The sequence below is a fragment of the Amblyomma maculatum genome, chromosome 1, assembly GCF_055883805.1.
Source record: "Amblyomma maculatum isolate TAMU_Amacu chromosome 1, ASM5588380v1, whole genome shotgun sequence".
Lineage (NCBI taxonomy): Eukaryota > Metazoa > Arthropoda > Arachnida > Ixodida > Ixodidae > Amblyomma > Amblyomma maculatum.
Genome location: NC_139344.1, coordinates 155,684,514 through 155,703,428, shown reverse-complemented (window position 1 = coordinate 155,703,428; position 18,915 = coordinate 155,684,514). Strand labels below are relative to the sequence as shown.

At 44.6% G+C, this 18,915-nt stretch overlaps 1 protein-coding gene across 4 annotated transcripts in view; it reads right to left on the bottom strand.

Annotated features, from left to right (window-relative positions):
• Nucleotides 1-18,915, bottom strand: part of LOC146204699 (large proline-rich protein BAG6) — a 111,833-nt gene that overhangs the window by 52,177 nt on the left and 40,741 nt on the right. For all 4 annotated transcript variants that reach the window (XM_084589414.1, XM_084589412.1, XM_084589415.1 and 1 more), the window contains exons 12-15: nt 13,636-13,815; nt 7,907-8,017; nt 4,817-5,063; nt 366-649 (exon numbers count right to left, since the gene is read on the bottom strand). In XM_084589414.1, coding sequence (XP_084445540.1) covers nt 366-649; nt 4,817-5,063; nt 7,907-8,017; nt 13,636-13,815 — 822 coding nt within the window. The remainder of the gene's footprint in view (nt 1-365; nt 650-4,816; nt 5,064-7,906; nt 8,018-13,635; nt 13,816-18,915) is intronic.

Sequence of the window (18,915 nt, the reverse complement as noted above, 5' to 3'; positions counted from 1 at the left end):
GCATAGTTTCTTAGCATAGTATCTCAGCTGTTCAATGATGCTGTATGAGTGTATACCACACACTAGGAACAAGACCATTTTTCATCATCTGCGGAGCTCTCAGCACCACTGCTTTCGTTGTGGGCTAAACAGCAGTATATGAACATTTGTTGACGGATCAGTTATCCAGTTTTCGTCAACTCGGCTGTCCTTTCTTACACCTGATGGCAGTTTCGGAACACAATGAAAACACCTGCATGCATCTTTAAGTGCATCACTATGTGGTCATTCTACTTTGATTTTAAACATCATCTCAAATTCAAAAAGAAGCTTCACACAGAACCAAAAAGCCACACAACATTCCATTCAGAGGTGCCTGCACTTACCTGTGCAGATCCCTGTTGCGTAGCCCTGGAGCTCTGGCTACTACCGCCTCCACTTCCCATCGGAAGCCCTGCACCCGCCTGAGTGTGCGTCCAGAATGAATTGCAAGGAAGGCATGGATCGAACGAGCCGCCTAGTGCACCGCCCAGGGCAGAGCCCAGTGGAAAGCCCAGCGGGGCCAGGCCTCGGAATGGTCCTGGAGATGCACGTGTACCGGTCGTGCCTGATGAAGTGGTGACTGTTGCTGCTCCTGTTGTCTGTGCACGAGCCTGGGGGCTTCCTGAACCTGCACAGCAAGATCCAATAGCCGACTTTAAACTGCTGGAGAAAAAAAAATGCTTATACTGTATGAAGGCTACATGTTTTTGTCATATTGAGTAAGGTTATACAGCTCATGATCAGAACTTCCTTTGTTCAGAGTGCTTTAACTTCCAGTGAGCCAAATCACTTCGTGTGGCTGCAATCAATGTGCTGCTGACAATACGCTTCTAATAAAACAAAATTGCAATGTTTCTTCAAGAAAAAAAAAAAAAAGAAAGAAAGAAAATTCCATTGACATGCACACATAGCCTCCTATATTATCCATGCCCGATCATGGGCGTGAGATCAAAGGATGCTGACTGTCGCGTTCAAGGCTGTGGTGAAAGAAAGAAAAGCATTCTGTCTGTGCGCCCACACCACGGCGAGATAACGGCCACTAGTGTGCGCTGCTAGTGGCAGCCCATATTTTACGGTGCATATTTTACGGTGCTATGCTTTCCACCGATTCTGCCGGCGTTCCTAAAGGGCAGTGACACATAGGATGACATTTCGTGGCCTCTGTCAGCAGTAAAACTCTGCAACGCACAAATATGCCTCTTTTGTATTTATTTAAACGCCTATGAAGACGCAGTTAGGAACTTTTATTCCACTTACTATAGTAGTGCCCCCAAAATAAAACGAACCACACAAACTAACAAAATTTTGTTTCGCGGCACGCCCTGCAGGCGGGTGAGTATGCGTATAGCTTGGACGCGTGTGGGTCACCCGAATGTTCAGCTTCACACTTAGTGTTTGCCTCATCAGCAGCCCGGATGAAGATCACTTTTTCCCCAAGCCTGTGCTCTGCTTTATTTTGTGGGCACTAGTACAAATCGCCTAATTTCCGAACGCAGAGATGCGCATCGCCTGCACGAGCAGCTATGGAGATGGCACTGCAAGAGCCTCCTGTGGTAGGTAGCCTCGTCTGACAAAGAACCATTTAATAACTTCTTGTCGCCAACATTGATGCCAGGTTGTACGATTGGCAGCTCAGCTGACTGAGGAATAGTGATGTCCAGGAACCAGCTCGTGCACTCCCTTCGACTGCAACTCCTTGATCAGCTGTCTTGAATATTTTCACTTTGGGCATGGTGAAAATAGCATACCGTATATTGCCGATTATAAGTCGACTCCAATTATAAGTAGACCCCCCAACCCGCGACCACCTTTGGGCAAAAAAAAAGTTAGACTCCGAATTTAGGCCGACGCTGCTGCAACCCTGCGGTCCTAGCTCGCCCAAAAATTATTTCAGAAGGCCGAGTCAAAAAAAAACATTTATTCGTTCACGAGACATCTGTCGTCGCTTATGAGGACACAGTCGCGATCATCATCTTATGCGTCACTGCTGCCGCTGGTCGTCGGAAGCGGTGCCGAGATGCCGCACGTGGAGAACGCCGCAGAGACCATGTCTGTTGGTAGTCCATACCAGGCATCGTTGACCCATTGAGCCACTTCGCCCAAAGAAGCTCACTTCAGCCTCCCTGTTGGTGCCTTTGAGATTTTTTCCTGGAGCCACTCGTTGTGGAATGCACCGATGCGGTCTTTGAATGGCTTGTTCAGCACCACATCTAGTGGCTGAAGAATAGGTGCCAATCTGCCCAGAATAATGACCAAGTCGCATCCCGCGTCCGCTACCGCTTTCTTCATCGGGATCATTTTCCTTTTGAACAGAAGGAATGGCGGCAACTAGTGCCCATATGCCGTACAGCATAACATGACCGTGAAACAGTTGTGCGTGTTGCCCGTTGTCAGCAGGCAGACTTGGCGCTCCCCTTTTGCGGACACGGTCCTATTGCTGGTTATATCAAACCAGACTGGAGTCTGGTCACCGTTGCCTATTTGACCAAGCAAGAGTGAATGTGTTGCCCACAGGTCATTCACGTAGCGCAGAAAGGCGCTCCTTTTTCTTCGTAGGTTTCGGGCAACCGTTGCCATACGGTCGTTCATCGCCTCAGGCTTAGGCCGTTCCTCTTCATGAAATTCGTCACCCACTTCTTAAACACTTTAAAGGGCCACTGTCCAGCCTAGTGTTTCGATCAGGTACCGGATATAGTCTGTGCAAAATGCTACAGTGACACGCGCGCCGCAAAGCATCGAAAATACAATTCAAAGCTCTCTCATGCTCTCCTTCGGGAAGCCAGCTTCCTCGTTTCCTGCGCTGGTCCGACGAGCCACAGTAATGACGTACGTACCGCGAACGACGTCCATTGGTCCGTCTCGCTGACCGACGGAAGAAGGATGGGTGTCTACCGCTCACTGCGCGCTTTTCCCTCGCCACGGCCAGACTAAATCCAGCGGCGCGCGCTCCCTCGGCCATTTTTTTTTTTTTTTTCCCGCTCGCGGAGTGCCACGCCCCACCTCCCGCCAAACGCGGAGGGAGAATTTGTCTTGAGGAGGCTAGACTTCAGGCAGGAGAGTGAAAGACCTTTGCAAGGGAACGGAAGGAGAGAAGCATGACAGAATCTGGTGGTTGCGGTGGCTGTAACTGCGTTATTAGTTACTCTTTTCAAAAGCATTTTCCGGCCTTGCGTTCTTGGGGTGAAGTCTCGCAGTCAACGGGGAAGAAAATATTTTCGACCGGAGGGTGGACAGTGGGCCTTTAAACTCGGTACGTGGGATGCACATCTCCTCCGCGACAGCGCGTGCCTTTGTTTCAATGTCATTGTAGCAAACACTCAGGCTCTTGCTTCTCTGATCGTGAACTCAATCTCAAACCGCCTCCTCAACGGCAGGGTATTGCCCGGACTTCGGCCCGTGAAAGGAACGGCGTGTAGCAGCACACGCAAAAAGCTTCCTTTTTTTAGTCTCCATAAAAGATGTGAGAGAGACAGGGCGCAGGTGCTTGTCTTTTGTGCGCTTTAGTGTCTGTTATGAATGTTTGCCATTATTCCTGAGTTTTTGTGCTCCTTAAATGCCACTAACGCTGCCTTCCGATCCTGGGAGGAACCCAATCTCGAACCGCCTCCTCAACGGCAGGGTATTGTCCGAACTTCGGCCCGCGAAAAAAACGGCGTGTAGCAGCACACGCAAAAAGCTTACTTCTTTGTTTTCTCCAGCCTCTCAAGCACTTTTCTGAGCCGTCGAACTTCCGCCCTGCTTCGACATAGTTTTCAGACTCAGCGGAAAGGATGACTTGCCGCTTGAACTGTTGTACTGTTGCCGAGATTGCGGCGGCATCTTGCAAGGCGTCCGTCGAGTGTCACAAACTACATACACCGCTGTTAGCTGTCACGTCGGCTAGAGTCCAGGCGGTGCGATGAGAAGAAATGGCAGAAGGCACACAACATTGCACAACACGCGAAAATTGGCCTTGGAAAATGCTTCTCAACTCATGTGAATGGTCACGAGTGGCCGTTTTGGATTGGATTGGATTTGTAGCTGTACGATTTGTATCAAACATTGCCAGCCCGCCCAGCTTTGGCCGTTTTTTCATGGAACGCCCACGGTTTGTCGATAGCAAGTTGCTATCGTATTAAAGCAAACCTTTGGTGCATATCTCAATTAAATTAGTTTTTTTTTTTAACGCAGATCCACTTTCGCATTGTGTCTGACAACTTTTATGAAATTACGAACGCACGGGGCGTGGTATTATCCATGACTCGGTCGAAATTACTTTTGACCTCGCGTATAAGTAGACTTTAAGACTCCGCATATACGTCGACCCCCCAACTTTTGGAAGGATATTTAAAAAAAAAAGGTCGACTTATATGCGGCAATATACGGTAGTACCTTTTGGCATAAATGTGATCAAATAAAGCAAAATTCAAGATAAAAAGGAGCATATTGGAAGTAGGCACTTTTCGATGGGGCAACATAGTAGCAGTCTTCACAGACAGCCCCGCCATGTTTTTATGATGCTTCACCGCATACCAAGGCATACCACATTTTCTAGTCTATTTTACAATAATTTTGCTACTGCGCCCTATACATCAGTGCATCTAACATGTGTTTTTTCCCCTCCATTTTGTATGATGTTCCCAAGTGAACTTCGTCGTGAAACGACAGCGGCAGCGATTTCCATGATTACGAAACCTATAGTCGTCTCACAGAGAGTAAGCATTAGTAATATAAAATGGTAAAAGAAGGCGCCATCCGCAAGACCTCGAATCTGTTAGTATATTCAGAACAATGTACTGTTGTTGCCAGCTCTTACTAGTCTGACTGGCAGGGTTTTCCTCGGCTGTTGATGTGGCAGGGGGCGTAGTGCTTTCAGACTGATCCACAATACGATCCAAAGGTGAGGGAAGGTCATTTATCACTGCTGTGGAAATGCTGTCAATAGTGATGGAGCCTGGCCCAAGTTCCATGAACACCACTGGACTCTGTGCCGTCAGCAGTGCAGGGCCTGTGGTACTGAAGGGACCTCCACTGCTAGGGGCAGTGCTGCTAGACGTCGGTGCCTAAGGATAAAAGACGAGCTGTAGTACTGGTTTCAGTGTTTTTACCACAACGCTTCTGCACACACGCACACATAAAAAAATTGGCTTGGGACTCAAAAACGGTAAAGAAAAAATGGCTGCCTTTTAATTGTTAGACTTTAACAGTGTACAGTGCAGTCCACTTAAAACAATATTGAGAAAACCAGATAATCGCATCGTTACAACTGGTTATTGTTAAATCTGGACTGGTGGGGAAAAAAAAAAAAATACATCTACACATTTTTCCATGCATGTAAGCTTGACTACTTAACAGCGATGAGTGAATCGGGTCGAACATCACGAACAAAACTGAAGAGCACTAACATTTGGTTACAGGACATGTAGTCATAAAATAACTTAAGCACGCCTAAAGAAATCGGAAATGCATGCTCGCCTGAGCAGCAGCTGAAGCTTGACATTTACTGCAAGCATCGCTTCCAGTTGCGTGTATGCTTGTGGCATTCCTTTCAAGTGCGCGAAACTGATCAGCAACTGAATGAACTTTAGGACATCCCAAGCTTTGATGATTGTTAAAATCGCAGAGTGCAAATGCTCGCATTTTTTTGTGAGGCTATTAACATTAGAAACCTGCCAAAATCCCAATTAATCTGCTGTTTCACCTTGAAAACCATTACTGTTGTCTTGGTAGCCGCCATCTTCCACTAACCATGGTACCCCTTCTAGGCACCACAAATGTGCAACTGGGAAACAGCGATACGGCTGAGCCATTTGCGCAGTGACGGCCGGGAGAGGCAGCAATTGCTATGATGAAAACGCTAATTTCCTAGCCGCATGCAATGCTCCTTTGGGCATTTCTTCACACCAAGCCCTTTTCGGCACTCACGCAAAGTTTTCATGTCATTCTCTTCATAGGATTTTATTTTTTACAAATATTTAGATAGACAAATTCTCGTGGTGAACATCTTCTGTGGCGGCCAGAAAGCTATCTCTGTATCGATATGCTGCCTATAATTGACCGTATTTATGGTTTACTTTTCCATGGGGGCAATGGGAAAACTGATAAATCCCAAATTTGACCATTATAAGCGATATACCATTATATCTGGTATTGTTATAAGTGGATTACACTGTAGACAAAATGATAAAGAAAACCAAGAAATTCAAAGCATCAAAAAAGGTTAATCAGTGGGGACATCAACGCAGGTGTTTTACGTGCATTGTGCAACAATTAAGAAAAACGCAAAAAAATCACACAGTAAAACTCTGACAGCTGACAGCATAAATTTTTTCATTGATATGAGTGCACAACTAATAGTGTGTGAGAGATGAATGACAAAATGCAAGTGGAGAAGGAAAAATAAATCAAAATAAAAGACAACCAAGTAAACTAGAACATGAGCCAGAAAGCACCCCACAACAGTGCTACAGTGGAATCTCGTTACTACAAACACCACATTAACGAATTTTTCAAATTAACAAATTTTTTAATAATCCCCAGCAGATTTGCTATGTTTTCAATGCAAAAATATTTCAGAATTAAGACTTTCAAAATAGCGTATATTTCAGAATAACGAACATATTTTATTTCTTCTATAATTTTGGAGCATCAGTATTACGAATTCAGCTAAAATTAACAGCGCCGCAGCTTACAACTCTCGCGTGAAACAAACCACCGTTTCTGTGTGTATGGTCCGTGGGCTGTAGCTATCATCAGCACATCTAGTACCAGCTCTTAGCGCCACCACAAAGCTATGGTTTATTACGCAGTAGCCAGCAGGCCTAGCCGCCTGATTTTTTTCTTGTGTGTCGTACGCGGGTCATTAGTTTGTGCGTTCAAGCGTGCTGGAAGATTTTTTTTTTTTTTTTTATGCCGCGGATTAACTTATTGCGAAGTTTGTGCGAGCGATGATATTAGCCAGCAAAGTGCCAAGAAGATATGAATGCAGCCGCTTTCACTGCAAGAAATCGACGCAGGGAAAAAGCGATTCGACCTCTACAGACTGGTAGCATTGCCCCATCGACTGCCGCAATCATTTTGAAAGACCGAGACAAGATTTTCAAACTTCAGGGAGCATTGAAGATGAGGTCATATCAAACTATGTTTTCATTGCTTATTTTTTTTGCACATGGACAAAGTCCATACTTTGATCGCTCGGTGCAATCATGCATGCGACGAGGTGTTCCGCAAAGTGGAAGGTGTATGTGCTGTAGTGGTGTAATGTTGTGCACGGTCGCGCTTGCTGCACACGGCAGAAGAAAATAATTGATTTCTTCAATAAATCAGCTTTGGAGTTAGTGCTACATTTTCATTTGAGATTTTGCTTGTCAACACACGTGCCCACTGCCAAGGTACGTCATTTGCATACGTAGATTTGACCACTGGCTTATAATCGCAGATTTTTCATTACAACATTTCAAAATAACGAATAATTTTTTGCGGTCCCATGGGATTCGTTATAGTATCGAGATTTGACTGTAGTTGGAGACTCCATCAGACTATTTCCTGAGCAAATTTTATTACTTGAACCTTTTTCTTAATATATTTGACCCGTGCAGTGAATGAACCCCCCCCCCCCCCCACCCCAAAAAAAAAAGAAAGAAAAAGAAAAATTAAAAGGGCACTAGAGTAAAGATCAGCTTTTTGTTGAGAGAGAGCAGCTGAAGCTTTTGGACCCAACCGGCTTTCATATGCCATGTTCATTATGTGAATAAATGCAATAGTACTTTGACAATGGCATAAAAAAAAAGAATGGGGGAACAAAAATCATTTACATTGATGGCAATGAATAATGCATAACTCTGGCAATTCCATAGAAAGGCTAAGACTTTCAACAGAGCACTGGAAAAGGTAAACAGCAGATTACCGCCTGAGTAGTTGTAGACGTAGCACTGGTGGCAGTGGTGCCAGAAGTTACTCTTGTGGCAGGAATTGATTCAGATGAAGGGGACTGTGCGGTACTAACATTTATTTGTCCCTGAAAAGACAAGAAATATATAACAAGCAGAAAAGAAAACACCACCAATATATTACACTGCAGATGAAAAAACTGATAAACTGATTCATAAACTGATTGCAAATATGTAACCTTCTATACAGGTGCAGCGGTGGCGTAGCGGTAGAACATCCGCCTCGCATGCAAGAGGACCAGGGTTCAAATCCTGGTGCCGCGCAATTCTCCACCGGATGACAAAAAAAAAAAAAAAAAAAACGCGTGTCGATGGAATTGCATATACAGGTTTGGGGTGCGACCTGATGCCGGTGAACACCTCCGGCAACGCACTCCCTCACCAGAACAGGAGTTGGCCACCCTGGTGCAGTAATTGGCCACAACCTCCTATGATAAGCTCCATAAAACCTCGGCCCTCAGTCACCAGCGGCTGCGGAACAACTGACCACGGCGGCGGTCAGACCTGTGACGCAGCAGGGGGTGCTAAGAAAGCCTGGCTCCGCTGGACAGGCCGCCATTGGAAACTGACCCTGGCAACGTTTAATGCTAGAACCCTAGCTAGTGAAGCTAGTTTAGCAGTGCTTTTAGAGGAACTAGAGGGCATGAAATGGGATGTCATAGGGCTTAGTGAGGTTAGGAGGCCGAATGAGGCATATACTGTACTGAAGGATGGGCATGTACTGTGTTATCGAGGTTTACCAGAGAGGCGACAACTAGGAGTAGGTTTCCTTGTCAATAAGTATATAGTGGGTAATATAGATGAATTCTATAGTATTAATGAGAGGGTTGCAGGCATCGTAATTAGGCTTAATAAGCGGTATAAACTGAAGGTTGTACAGGCCTATGCACCTACATGTAGTTATGATGACCAGGCAGTTGAAAGCTTCTATGAAGATGTAGAATCGGCAATGCGAAAAGTAAAGACGCAGTATACTGTACTAATGGGCGACTTCAATGCCAAGGTAGGGAAAAAACAGGCAGGAGGCAAGGCAGTAGGTGACTATGGCATTGGTTCTAGGAATAGCAGGGGGGAGTTACTAGTTGAGTTTGCAGAGCGCAATAACTTACGAATCATGAATACCTTCTTCAGCAAACGGAAGAACCGAAAATGGACATGGAAAAGTCCTAACGGAGAGACTAAAAATGAAATCGACTTCATAATGTGTTCAACCCCCGCCATTGTGCAGGATGTAGAGGTAATCGGGAAAGTTCGATGTAGTGACCACAGGATGGTGAGGTCCCGAATTAGCCTAAATCTGAAGAAGGAACGCAATAGATTAGTAAGAAAGAAACCCATCAACGAATTAGCGGTGAGGGGGAGGGCAGAAGAGTTCAGGATCTCGCTACAGAATAGGTATTCAGCTCTAACTGAGGATGGCGACATTACCCTAGAGGCAAGGAACAATAATTTCAGAGATATCATTACTGAGTGCGCGGTAGAAGTAGGCGGTAGGATAGTTAGAGAGGATACCGGTAAGCTGTCTAAGAAGACGAAAGATTTGATTAAGAAACGGCAGAGTATGAAAGCTTCCAATCCAAGAGACCAGATCGAATTGGCCGAGATATCAAAGCTAATCAATAAGCGCAAGGTGGCCGATATAAGGAAGTATAACATGGAGAAAATTGAGCATGCTGTAAAGAACGGGGGAAGCCTTAAAGCGGTAAAGAAGAAATTGGGCATAGGCAAAAACCAGATGTATGCGATAAGGGACAAGGCGGGCAACGTCATCACTAATATGGACAAGATAGTCAAAGTAGCCGAGGAGTTCTATACAGATCTCTACAGTAGCCAAAGTAGTCAGGACCGTAATGAGATTGGCGTCAGGGAAAAACAGTCAGACGTTCCACCAGTGATGAAGGACGAGGTCAAGAAAGCACTAGACACTATGAAAAGGGGGAAATCAGCTGGAGAGGATCAGATAACTACAGATTTGCTGAAGGACGGGGGGGATATCGTGCTAGAAAAACTGGCCACCCTGTATACGCAGTGCCTGGTGTCATCGACGGTACCGGAAGCATGGAAGAATGCAAACATTATCCTCATTCACAAGAAAGGGGACTCTAAGGACCTTAAAAATTACAGACCAATCAGCTTACTGTCTGTTACGTATAAGGTATTTACTAAGGTAATCGCTAATAGAATCAGGACAACCTTAGACTGCAATCAAGCAAAGGATCAAGCAGGGTTTCGGAAACGGTACTCTACTATCGATCATATCCATACCATCAATCAGGTGATAGAAAAATGCGCGGAATATAACCAGCCGTTATACATAGCATTCATTGATTACGAAAAAGCATTTGACTCAGTTGAAACCTCGGCGGTGATGCAGGCATTGCGAAATCAGGGGGTAGACGAGCCGTACGTGAAAGTGCTGGAAGATATATATAGTGGCTGCACAGCAACCATAGTTCTGCATAAAGAAAGTAACAAAATTCCCATAAAGAAAGGTGTTAGGCAAGGAGACACAATCTCCCCAGTACTATTCACAGCTTGTTTAGAGGAAGTATTCAGAGACTTGGAATGGGAGCAGTTAGGGATAAGGCTAGATGGAGAATACCTCAATAATCTGCGATTTGCTGATGACATTGCCTTGCTAAGCAACTCGGGAGATGAACTGCAAATAATGATTGATGACCTAGACAGGAAAAGTAGAAAGGTAGGCTTGAAAATCAATATGCAGAAGACTAAGGTAATGTTCAACAGCCTCGGGAAGGAACAGGAGTTTACATTAGGTAGCGAAATACTGGAATTAGTAGGCGAATATATCTACTTAGGACAGGTAGTAACCGCAGATCCGGACCATGAAAAGGAAATAACAAGAAGAATAAGATTGGGATGGAGCGCATTTGGCAAGCACTCGCAGATTATGACTAGCAGCTTACCGGTATCGCTCAAGAGGAAAGTATACAACAGTTGCATCTTGCCTGTACTCACCTATGGGGCTGAAACGTGGAGGCTAACCAAGAGAGTTCTACTTAAGTTGAGGACAACCCAGAGGGCTATGGAACGAAAAATGGTAGGGGTAACATTAAGAGATAGAAAGCGTGCAGAGTGGGTCAGAGAAATAACTCAAGTTAACGACATTCTAGTGGAAATTAAGAAGAAGAAATGGACATGGGCAGGACATGTAGTGCGAAGAGAGGATAACCGATGGTCGCTGAGGGTAACAAACTGGATTCCAAGGGAAGGAAAGCGTAGCAGGGGGCGGCAGAAAGTTAGGTGGGCGGATGAGATTAAGAAGTTCGTAGGGGTCAAGTGGATGCAGCTAGCACAGAACCGGGTTAAGTGGAGAGATATGGGAGAGGCCTTCGCCCTGCAGTGGGTATAATCAGGCTGATGATGATGATGATGATACATGTAACGCAGTGCAATGCTGAGTCTTAAAACCTGGTTCTGGAATAAATGTTGCATGGGTTATTTGGCAAGCAAAACGAATTAACTTACAGGAGTTGGTCTCAAAATACAAGGCAAAATGGGAAACCTCCCATCAGAGTTTTGAACACAGAACATACATTACAAAGGCAGTTCACTAAACTATACCAAAAGGTAAGAACATAAAATACAATATTATAAGCTTACTACTACAGATTCAATTTTACTTTAGTTTGTAGAGTTTATCGTCGCAAAGCAAGCGAGACTATGAATAGAGAGCTCTGGCAATTTCAACCACCAAGTGTGCACTGACACCACACAGTACACAGGTGCCTTCCATTTCACCTACACCAAAGAGCAGCTCCCATGGCCAAGGCTGAACCCGCACCCTCGAGTTCAGCAGTTCAACGCCCTAACCGCCACATCATTACGGGGTAAATCCAAATTTCAATTATAATATACCAACATGAAATGGGTAAACCTCATCTGCTATAGATTCAATTACAGCATTCATTCAGGGACAGTAGCTTAAATTAGGAGTCAAAAAGGTTGGTTCCTGCTTCTTTACAGTGAACAACGCTGGTAGCCAGTGAAACTAGCAATGACCACATCAGCATTCACGGTGCACTGCGCTATAATGAGGGCATGTAATGAGGGTTTCAAGGCATGCAAACCATCTCGAAGTGCTCTCCACTAACGTTATGCTACTCTCTGCAGCGTTCCATACGGCAGCGTTTTGTTCCAGTGCACGTGGGCTTGTCCCAAATTTTACACTTCATGCAGAGTCCAAATAGTCCCTTTGCAGCAGGGCTTAGCGGTCTATGCCAGTGCCATAGCAGCTGTTTCTGAGCCTCACAGGAAGAACATCGCTTTTGCCACGGCAAAGCTTCCTGAATGCTGTAGCAGCAAACCAGCCACAACCACTAAAGCCAGAGTGATTGTGTTGAGTGGCTTGGTATGGCGTTCATCAGCTGCTTATCCAATAGAAAAGATGGCCTTAGTGCGACGGTTGATGGTAATGCTAGTGATTGTGACGCGGCTGCAGGTTGCAAAGGAAGTTTTTCAAAAGTATATATGCTTAAATGGACACTTTGGCATCTGATGGAGGTGGGGTGGTGGCAGAGCTCAGCCCCAAGGAGGATGGGCCAGTCAGCGCAAGCATACTTCTATCTCGTGACTACGCGTCATGGCTTGCGTGTAGCTGCCAGCATGGCCGAACTCGAGCAGAGGTGACGGCAGCTGAGGCCAAAGCGCGTGCCGTCGCCGCTCAAGTCCGGCCGTGTTGCAAGCGAGAGAGCCAGCGGCACACGGCACCCGCAACTGGAGTCGCGGCGGCACGAGTCCATTTGCAGATGACGATGTGCAAGCACAGAAGGAAAAAAAAAACAAGTTGTGCATTTATTCAATGCACTGAAAAGCACCTGCTGCCAACAGACAACAGATGCTGGTTTTACTCCATTTTACAATACACCAGGTTTCCCAACTAAACACAATCTCCGAGAGAATGTTGTGTTCAGACTCTCGTTTAACTCCAGACGATTACTGGAGTTCGCGAAACAGTGTTCCTTTTCTTTTTTTCTTGAAACCAACATGAGCAGTAGATGACTTCCAGTAATACTGCAGTACTTTGCCGGTGTCTGGCACCTCTTTGAACATCTCTAACCATCGTGACGTGTTTCTGCAGAAACACACTGACCAGTTCTTCAAGCCGGTCGGTAAATGAAATTTGTTTTTAGTGTAAATTCAGGTGTTTTTTTTCGGACTGCCTGGTTTTTCAGATGCTTTTTCGGCACCTTGAGGGTAAAAAAAAAATCAAGTCGGCAACTTTTGTATTGTCTCCAAAAACAAGAAGATGCAGGATCAACAACACTACTATTAAGTGATGCGACACCCGAGACCAAAACAGCCATGGAGTAGTGCATGTTCTCTATTCTTGTTATATTTACAAACGAATAACATCTCAGAAAGCGCAACCTCCAACTTTCAATACTTGCCAAATTCAATGCCGGGAGATGTATACACAAAGAGTATTCACCTGGAAAGGCATACTAGTATGAAAAATGCTGCTAGCCTGGCTGAGGCCCAGAAGACAAGCACGCAGTGTACGTGGCCTGGCACCCACATTCATGTGCAGGTCACTCACAGCATGCAGCGCATGGCTCTATTCTTGTTATATTTACAAACAAATAACTTCTCAAAAAGCTTAACCTCCAACTTTCAATACTTGCCAAATTCAATGCCGGGAGATGTGTACACAAAGAGTATTCACCTGGAAAGGCATACTAGTATGAAAAATGCTGCTAGCCTGGCTGGGGCCCAGAAGACGAGCACGCAGTGTACGTGGCCTGGCACCCACATTCATGTGCAGGTCACTCACAGCATGCAGCGCATGGCTGAGCAGATGCAATGCGCAGCATACTCCATTTCCCAAGCGATGTGCATCAGCATCCTGAAAAAGAGCCACTATTAACTTCGCCAAAACAGGAAAGCAATAGTGACAAAAAAAATAAATGCAGAGATATGATAATACCACTGAGACATTTATGTATTAAGTTTCAGTAAATGGCACTACAAACTAGACAGACCTTTTTTTTATAATTCAGGTCTTTTTTTCCAGACTATTTCAGTTGAATTCCCTGATCACTGAAATGGTGTAAAATTCAACCCCTGAGCTATACACAAAGCATTTACACACACACACACAAAAAAAAAGCATCATGCATTTAAACAGCAAACAGCACTATAAAAATAGCTTGGCCTTATAGTTTAAGAGTATGCCATAAACTGTTATTTTATGCAGGTCCACGGTAATACGGATCTCATTAAATACGAGGTGTAATTTCGGGATAACAAAAACTGTAAAGAAAAAGTTTTCATCCGTATATAATGCGAGCGAGGAAAGATCAGCAAATGTATTTATTTGCACTACATTTCACAGTTACCCCACGAATTGTACACGCTCCGTGCTTTCGCGTCCAATGCAACACCGCACCAGGCACTGAATAGTGCCACAAACTTTCATGTACGGGTGGGTGCTGGTACGTTCTCCTCTCGTGTAGACACACTTCAGAATTTCAAGCACCATGAGAAGAGCAACTCAGATTTGCTCAGGCGAACGTGGAAGCCAAATTGCCCCCCAGCTGTTCTAAAACTAGGAGGCTGCTTCCAGCTCAAACGGCAGCACACAAGCAGCCAGCCATCATGCACCGCGTTCACGCTTGTTCGCATCTAGCACTAGATGCAGGCACCCAAAGTGTGCACCACCACCCAGGAAGTGTTCTCAGATTCAGTATATTCGCAATTGCCATCGTCTGGTACATCTTCCTGTAGAAACTTTTTCGGTGCCTCTTAACATACTCGGTATCCTGCAATTCTCTAAAGTGCAACCGACGCACTCCTTGAGAATACCGGTCAACAGTATGGGGCATGGCCAGCATGGCTCAAGAGGCGAGTGCCGTGGGATCCTTTCACCACCGCTACATTGTGCGAGGTGCTATAGCGGGCAATGAGGTTGCAAGGATTGCTGGGTCAGAGTGGTGAAACTGAAACCATAGAAACAGTCAGCCGACGCCACCGCTAGACAGCGCCTCCTCTTGCTGGAAGGCTGATGCTGGTGGCATTGATTTGCAACGAGGCTGGAACTGCAAATTTAGGCTCAAACTTGTTTTTATCCTTATACAATATGAGGTGAAGGGGGGACACTGGTCTTTCGGACCAAAAAATCCCGAAAAAATCACTTTTTAGAAAATGTGATTTGCGAAATCAGTAGCTCTTTATCTACCTATCTGCTAAGTTTTTCATATCTGGGGTCGGTATTTTAGAACATAATCGATGTCGCCCAAATTTGGAAAACGACCCCCAAAACAACCATTTTCCACGAGGCATAGCTCCCATTTTGTGCGCGGCACCGTAGCCATCTTGGTCTCATTCAAAAGAGCCGCCTTTCGTCTTCAAATTGCCGCCTCTGCTGTTTACATTCGCCCATTGGTCGCATAAAAAATAGCAAAAAAAGAAAACGAGGCATTTGCAATCCCATTGGCTTTTGGGGTGTACGTGACGATAAGGCGTCACCACACTGGTGGAGCTGGCTGACGGCGTCTGCTCGGTGCGCCCGAGCCGCGGGGAGACGTGACGCCGGCCGCGCTTGGTTCCGAACCGCGAGGTGCGTTTACGGCAAGAATTCGTGAAAAAAGTGAAAAAAAAAAAATAGTTGATTAATCATCTCAAGAGATCCCCTGCCCCGGCTGTGCGCTCTCAGGCCGACGAAAGTCATGCGCCGAACGATCGTGTGTATGAGCCTGAAGTAGGCCTAGCGCGTTCCCCAGCACGGGAGACTGCTACTGCCAGCGGTCGCACCAGCCGCGACGGTGATATCGCAGGCCGCAGATGAGCAGAAAGATAAGCTCAAAACAGAAAGAGCTTGAACTTTGGCCAACTCCAGCAACGAAGCGGTAGACGGATTGTTTTCGTGACAATGACGGCAGCGCGGCGGACAGTCCGCTTGGCGAGGCGGAGTTCACGATCGTCAGATAACAGTTTGCAGAGATTGGCGAAGCGTAAAACATACGGCGGCGATATTGGCATTTAAAAAAGTGAATGGGGATAAGAAATCGCCGCCAAACTTATTCTCCAATGCGTAAACTGCGGGACACGTCTTCGTAGAGCTCGCCGCGCGTTTGCGCCGATCGGACCTCGTTCATAGTCCTTAGTGAATGCACTTGCTTCCAGTGCAATGCAGAGCACTGGGAAGCAGCCAACAGCTCTAAATTACAATTCTTTTCCGCAATAATCGTTCCTCACGTAGCAAAACAACGTACGTAAAAAAAAAATTCGCTGCCTGCATGTGACTTGCGCAGTCGAAAAAGTGACAACGGAATGTGCTGCAACTGCAAATTAAAATGAGAGGAGACACTTGGAAGTTGGAAAGCAAAGAGACTACATTCCTGGAGGTTTCTAGCCATTTTAAAATGTAAATGTGTGCACTGCACCAGTTAATGTATGTTAAATTATCCAGTTTCTTTTTTGCTCTTTTCTCAAAACATGGATTGTCGACCACTTGCAGTTTTGGGGCCTTAATATCTCGGCACCTATTGCAGATAAAGTAATAATTCCTTTTTCAGCATGAAGCCAAATATGTGGAGCACACAATGTTGCAAGTAGATTTTTTAATTTCTTGTTCAGAATGTTTAATATGGCTTTTTTTTTGTGACCATTATATGCCATATTTTGAACTTCGAACTTTGTTATGCAATAAAACAAGAAATAACTGCTCAATCAAAAACTGCTTGCAACATTATGTTCCTCATTCTTTCTAGTGTCCAGCAATGTGTTCACATGAAGTTTTTCTTCAGTGGTCATTTTATAATTGTTCTTGTAAGAATTAGACTAATTGGTGTAATCTCATGAAATAATTGGATCACAAATAAAATAATTGCAGTTTTGAAATCTGCACAAAAAACTACACAAACCCACCAAGTTGCATCAATTTTGATTGGTAAATAAGGAAAATAGTTTTAAGACCAGTGTCCCCCCTTAAATGATAAAAAAAACCTCACATTATATGCGAGTTTTTACAGTATTTCACCGAAAAATTCTCGCCTCATTTAAGGAGGAATGCAGGGAAAAGTAGAAATATTGTACTGAACAACACTTTCTAGATTAAGGGTGCGATCAAATTCCCTACCAATCTTCATTCTCAGCTGTAGGGATAGCTAGCATGCACCTCGGAAATCTACCCACGAAAGAAATCTTCAAATATGCTTACAACACTAGACAAACTGAATGGAAACTTAGTAATCTCATAAGCCTTGTTTCTCGCTCCTTAAACATGCGAGCACTGCTGCAGACAGTACCTGGTGTTTCAGGACATTCAACTAAGAAGGATTAGAACAGAACAGTTGGCAGCTTAATCAGTTAAAGTTAGAAGGTCTCCAGCGATATCTCTGGGAGTTGCAGTTAAAAAAATCTGCAGAGTGTTCTGCGAAAATTTTGATTTTTTTTTATCAGTTACTCGGCCAGCACCCGGTTTCTCGCCTTTTCTAAATGTTCACTTTGCTCAGTTTACAAATTTTTTTTTTTGGAAGAACATTTTGGGCTTAGATTATGTATATTGATACAAGATTCCACGATTCTTTTTTAATATATCTGAGATGGTTGAGTGCAACATCTAGGATATTTGGATATTTCGCGTTAGTACTACAAAATTCCTACTTCCTTATTTAATGCCTGATAGGTGTTAAGGTATAATAAACTATGCTAATCATAGGCGAGACTAAAATCATTGTAACTAATGTTTTGTGCTTAAATTTGCATCCCATCAAAAAATTGATATCTGCCCACGTCAATTTTTTTTTTCTCACCATTTTTCGCAGATTACTGCATTTCTAGTAAGCTAGCAGTATTCAAAAAATATTTAGGAATATTTGATTCAATCTGTACTATATTTAATGCTCAAATTTGCTTCCCACCCAGAATTTTGCTATTGCACAGCTCTAATTACAATGTTAGATTCATTTCGAAACTGATAAACCAAGAAAGAAAGCTTGCACTAGTACATTCGTGTAAATACAGCCCTTAGCACTCGTACTGTGCCAGGAACAATGAAAATAAGACTGCTAATGCATATCGCTGACCTGCCAGCTATTCAACAGAGCCAACAATGCACAGCTGGCATTAGCACATGCTTTTAGTTGTCCATCAGACAACTAAAGATGGGTGTCAGTGAACATTATGATAATAGAACCTTTAGTACAGCGTATGAACTCTTTCGTATGCCAGCAAATTATGGGACATGTGTCGCATCAGCGCTTTTAGTTGATCGTATGAAAACACGGATGCAAGCTGCAGTGGTGACATCTAGTGTTCAAAACAGAAAGAGTCATTTTTTTTTTCTTTACTCGGAAGTCAAAACTAGCCAAGTCGCGATGAAACTTCAGCCAGTTATTTTGCTCCTGTGTTGGACACTGAGCCAAGATAACACATTACAAACTACTGATTTCACTTTGCGTCAAGTTTGGTATTGTCATTATAGTGCATACCGTTCACTTCTGTTCACGGAACACGGAAACAAGCGTGTAAGTAGTCAAGCCAAGGCGATCCACTTCATGGCGTCGCTATGGTGGCTAGAAGGGGAGGTGAGAGCAATGGCCGGCGCAGAGCGATCATGCTAGCAGCGGTGCCGCTGCTGTTGCCACTTAGATCGCGCTCGCCGACACGCACTACACCTGTGCGCATGCAGCGCGTACCGCGAATGAAGCAGTTTTGATTTTGTTGGTGCTGAATATATGGGCTGAACCTCAGGGATATAAAATACTAATCACAGACGTGACCAATCAATCTAACCAAAAGGATAACAAGTGAAGCCTATTATACGCCGATGCGCGAGCTGGCCCTTATAATAACACTGATGACTTGAGGCTCTTGCAAAGAATTGGCTCTTTACTTTTAGCTATTTTTGCCCGAGATAAGTCGCAGCAAGTTGTTGCAAGAGAACGCACTTGGCTTGATCCAGTGTTTCAGTGTAACATTTTTTTTTTTAGTGTTTAACGCC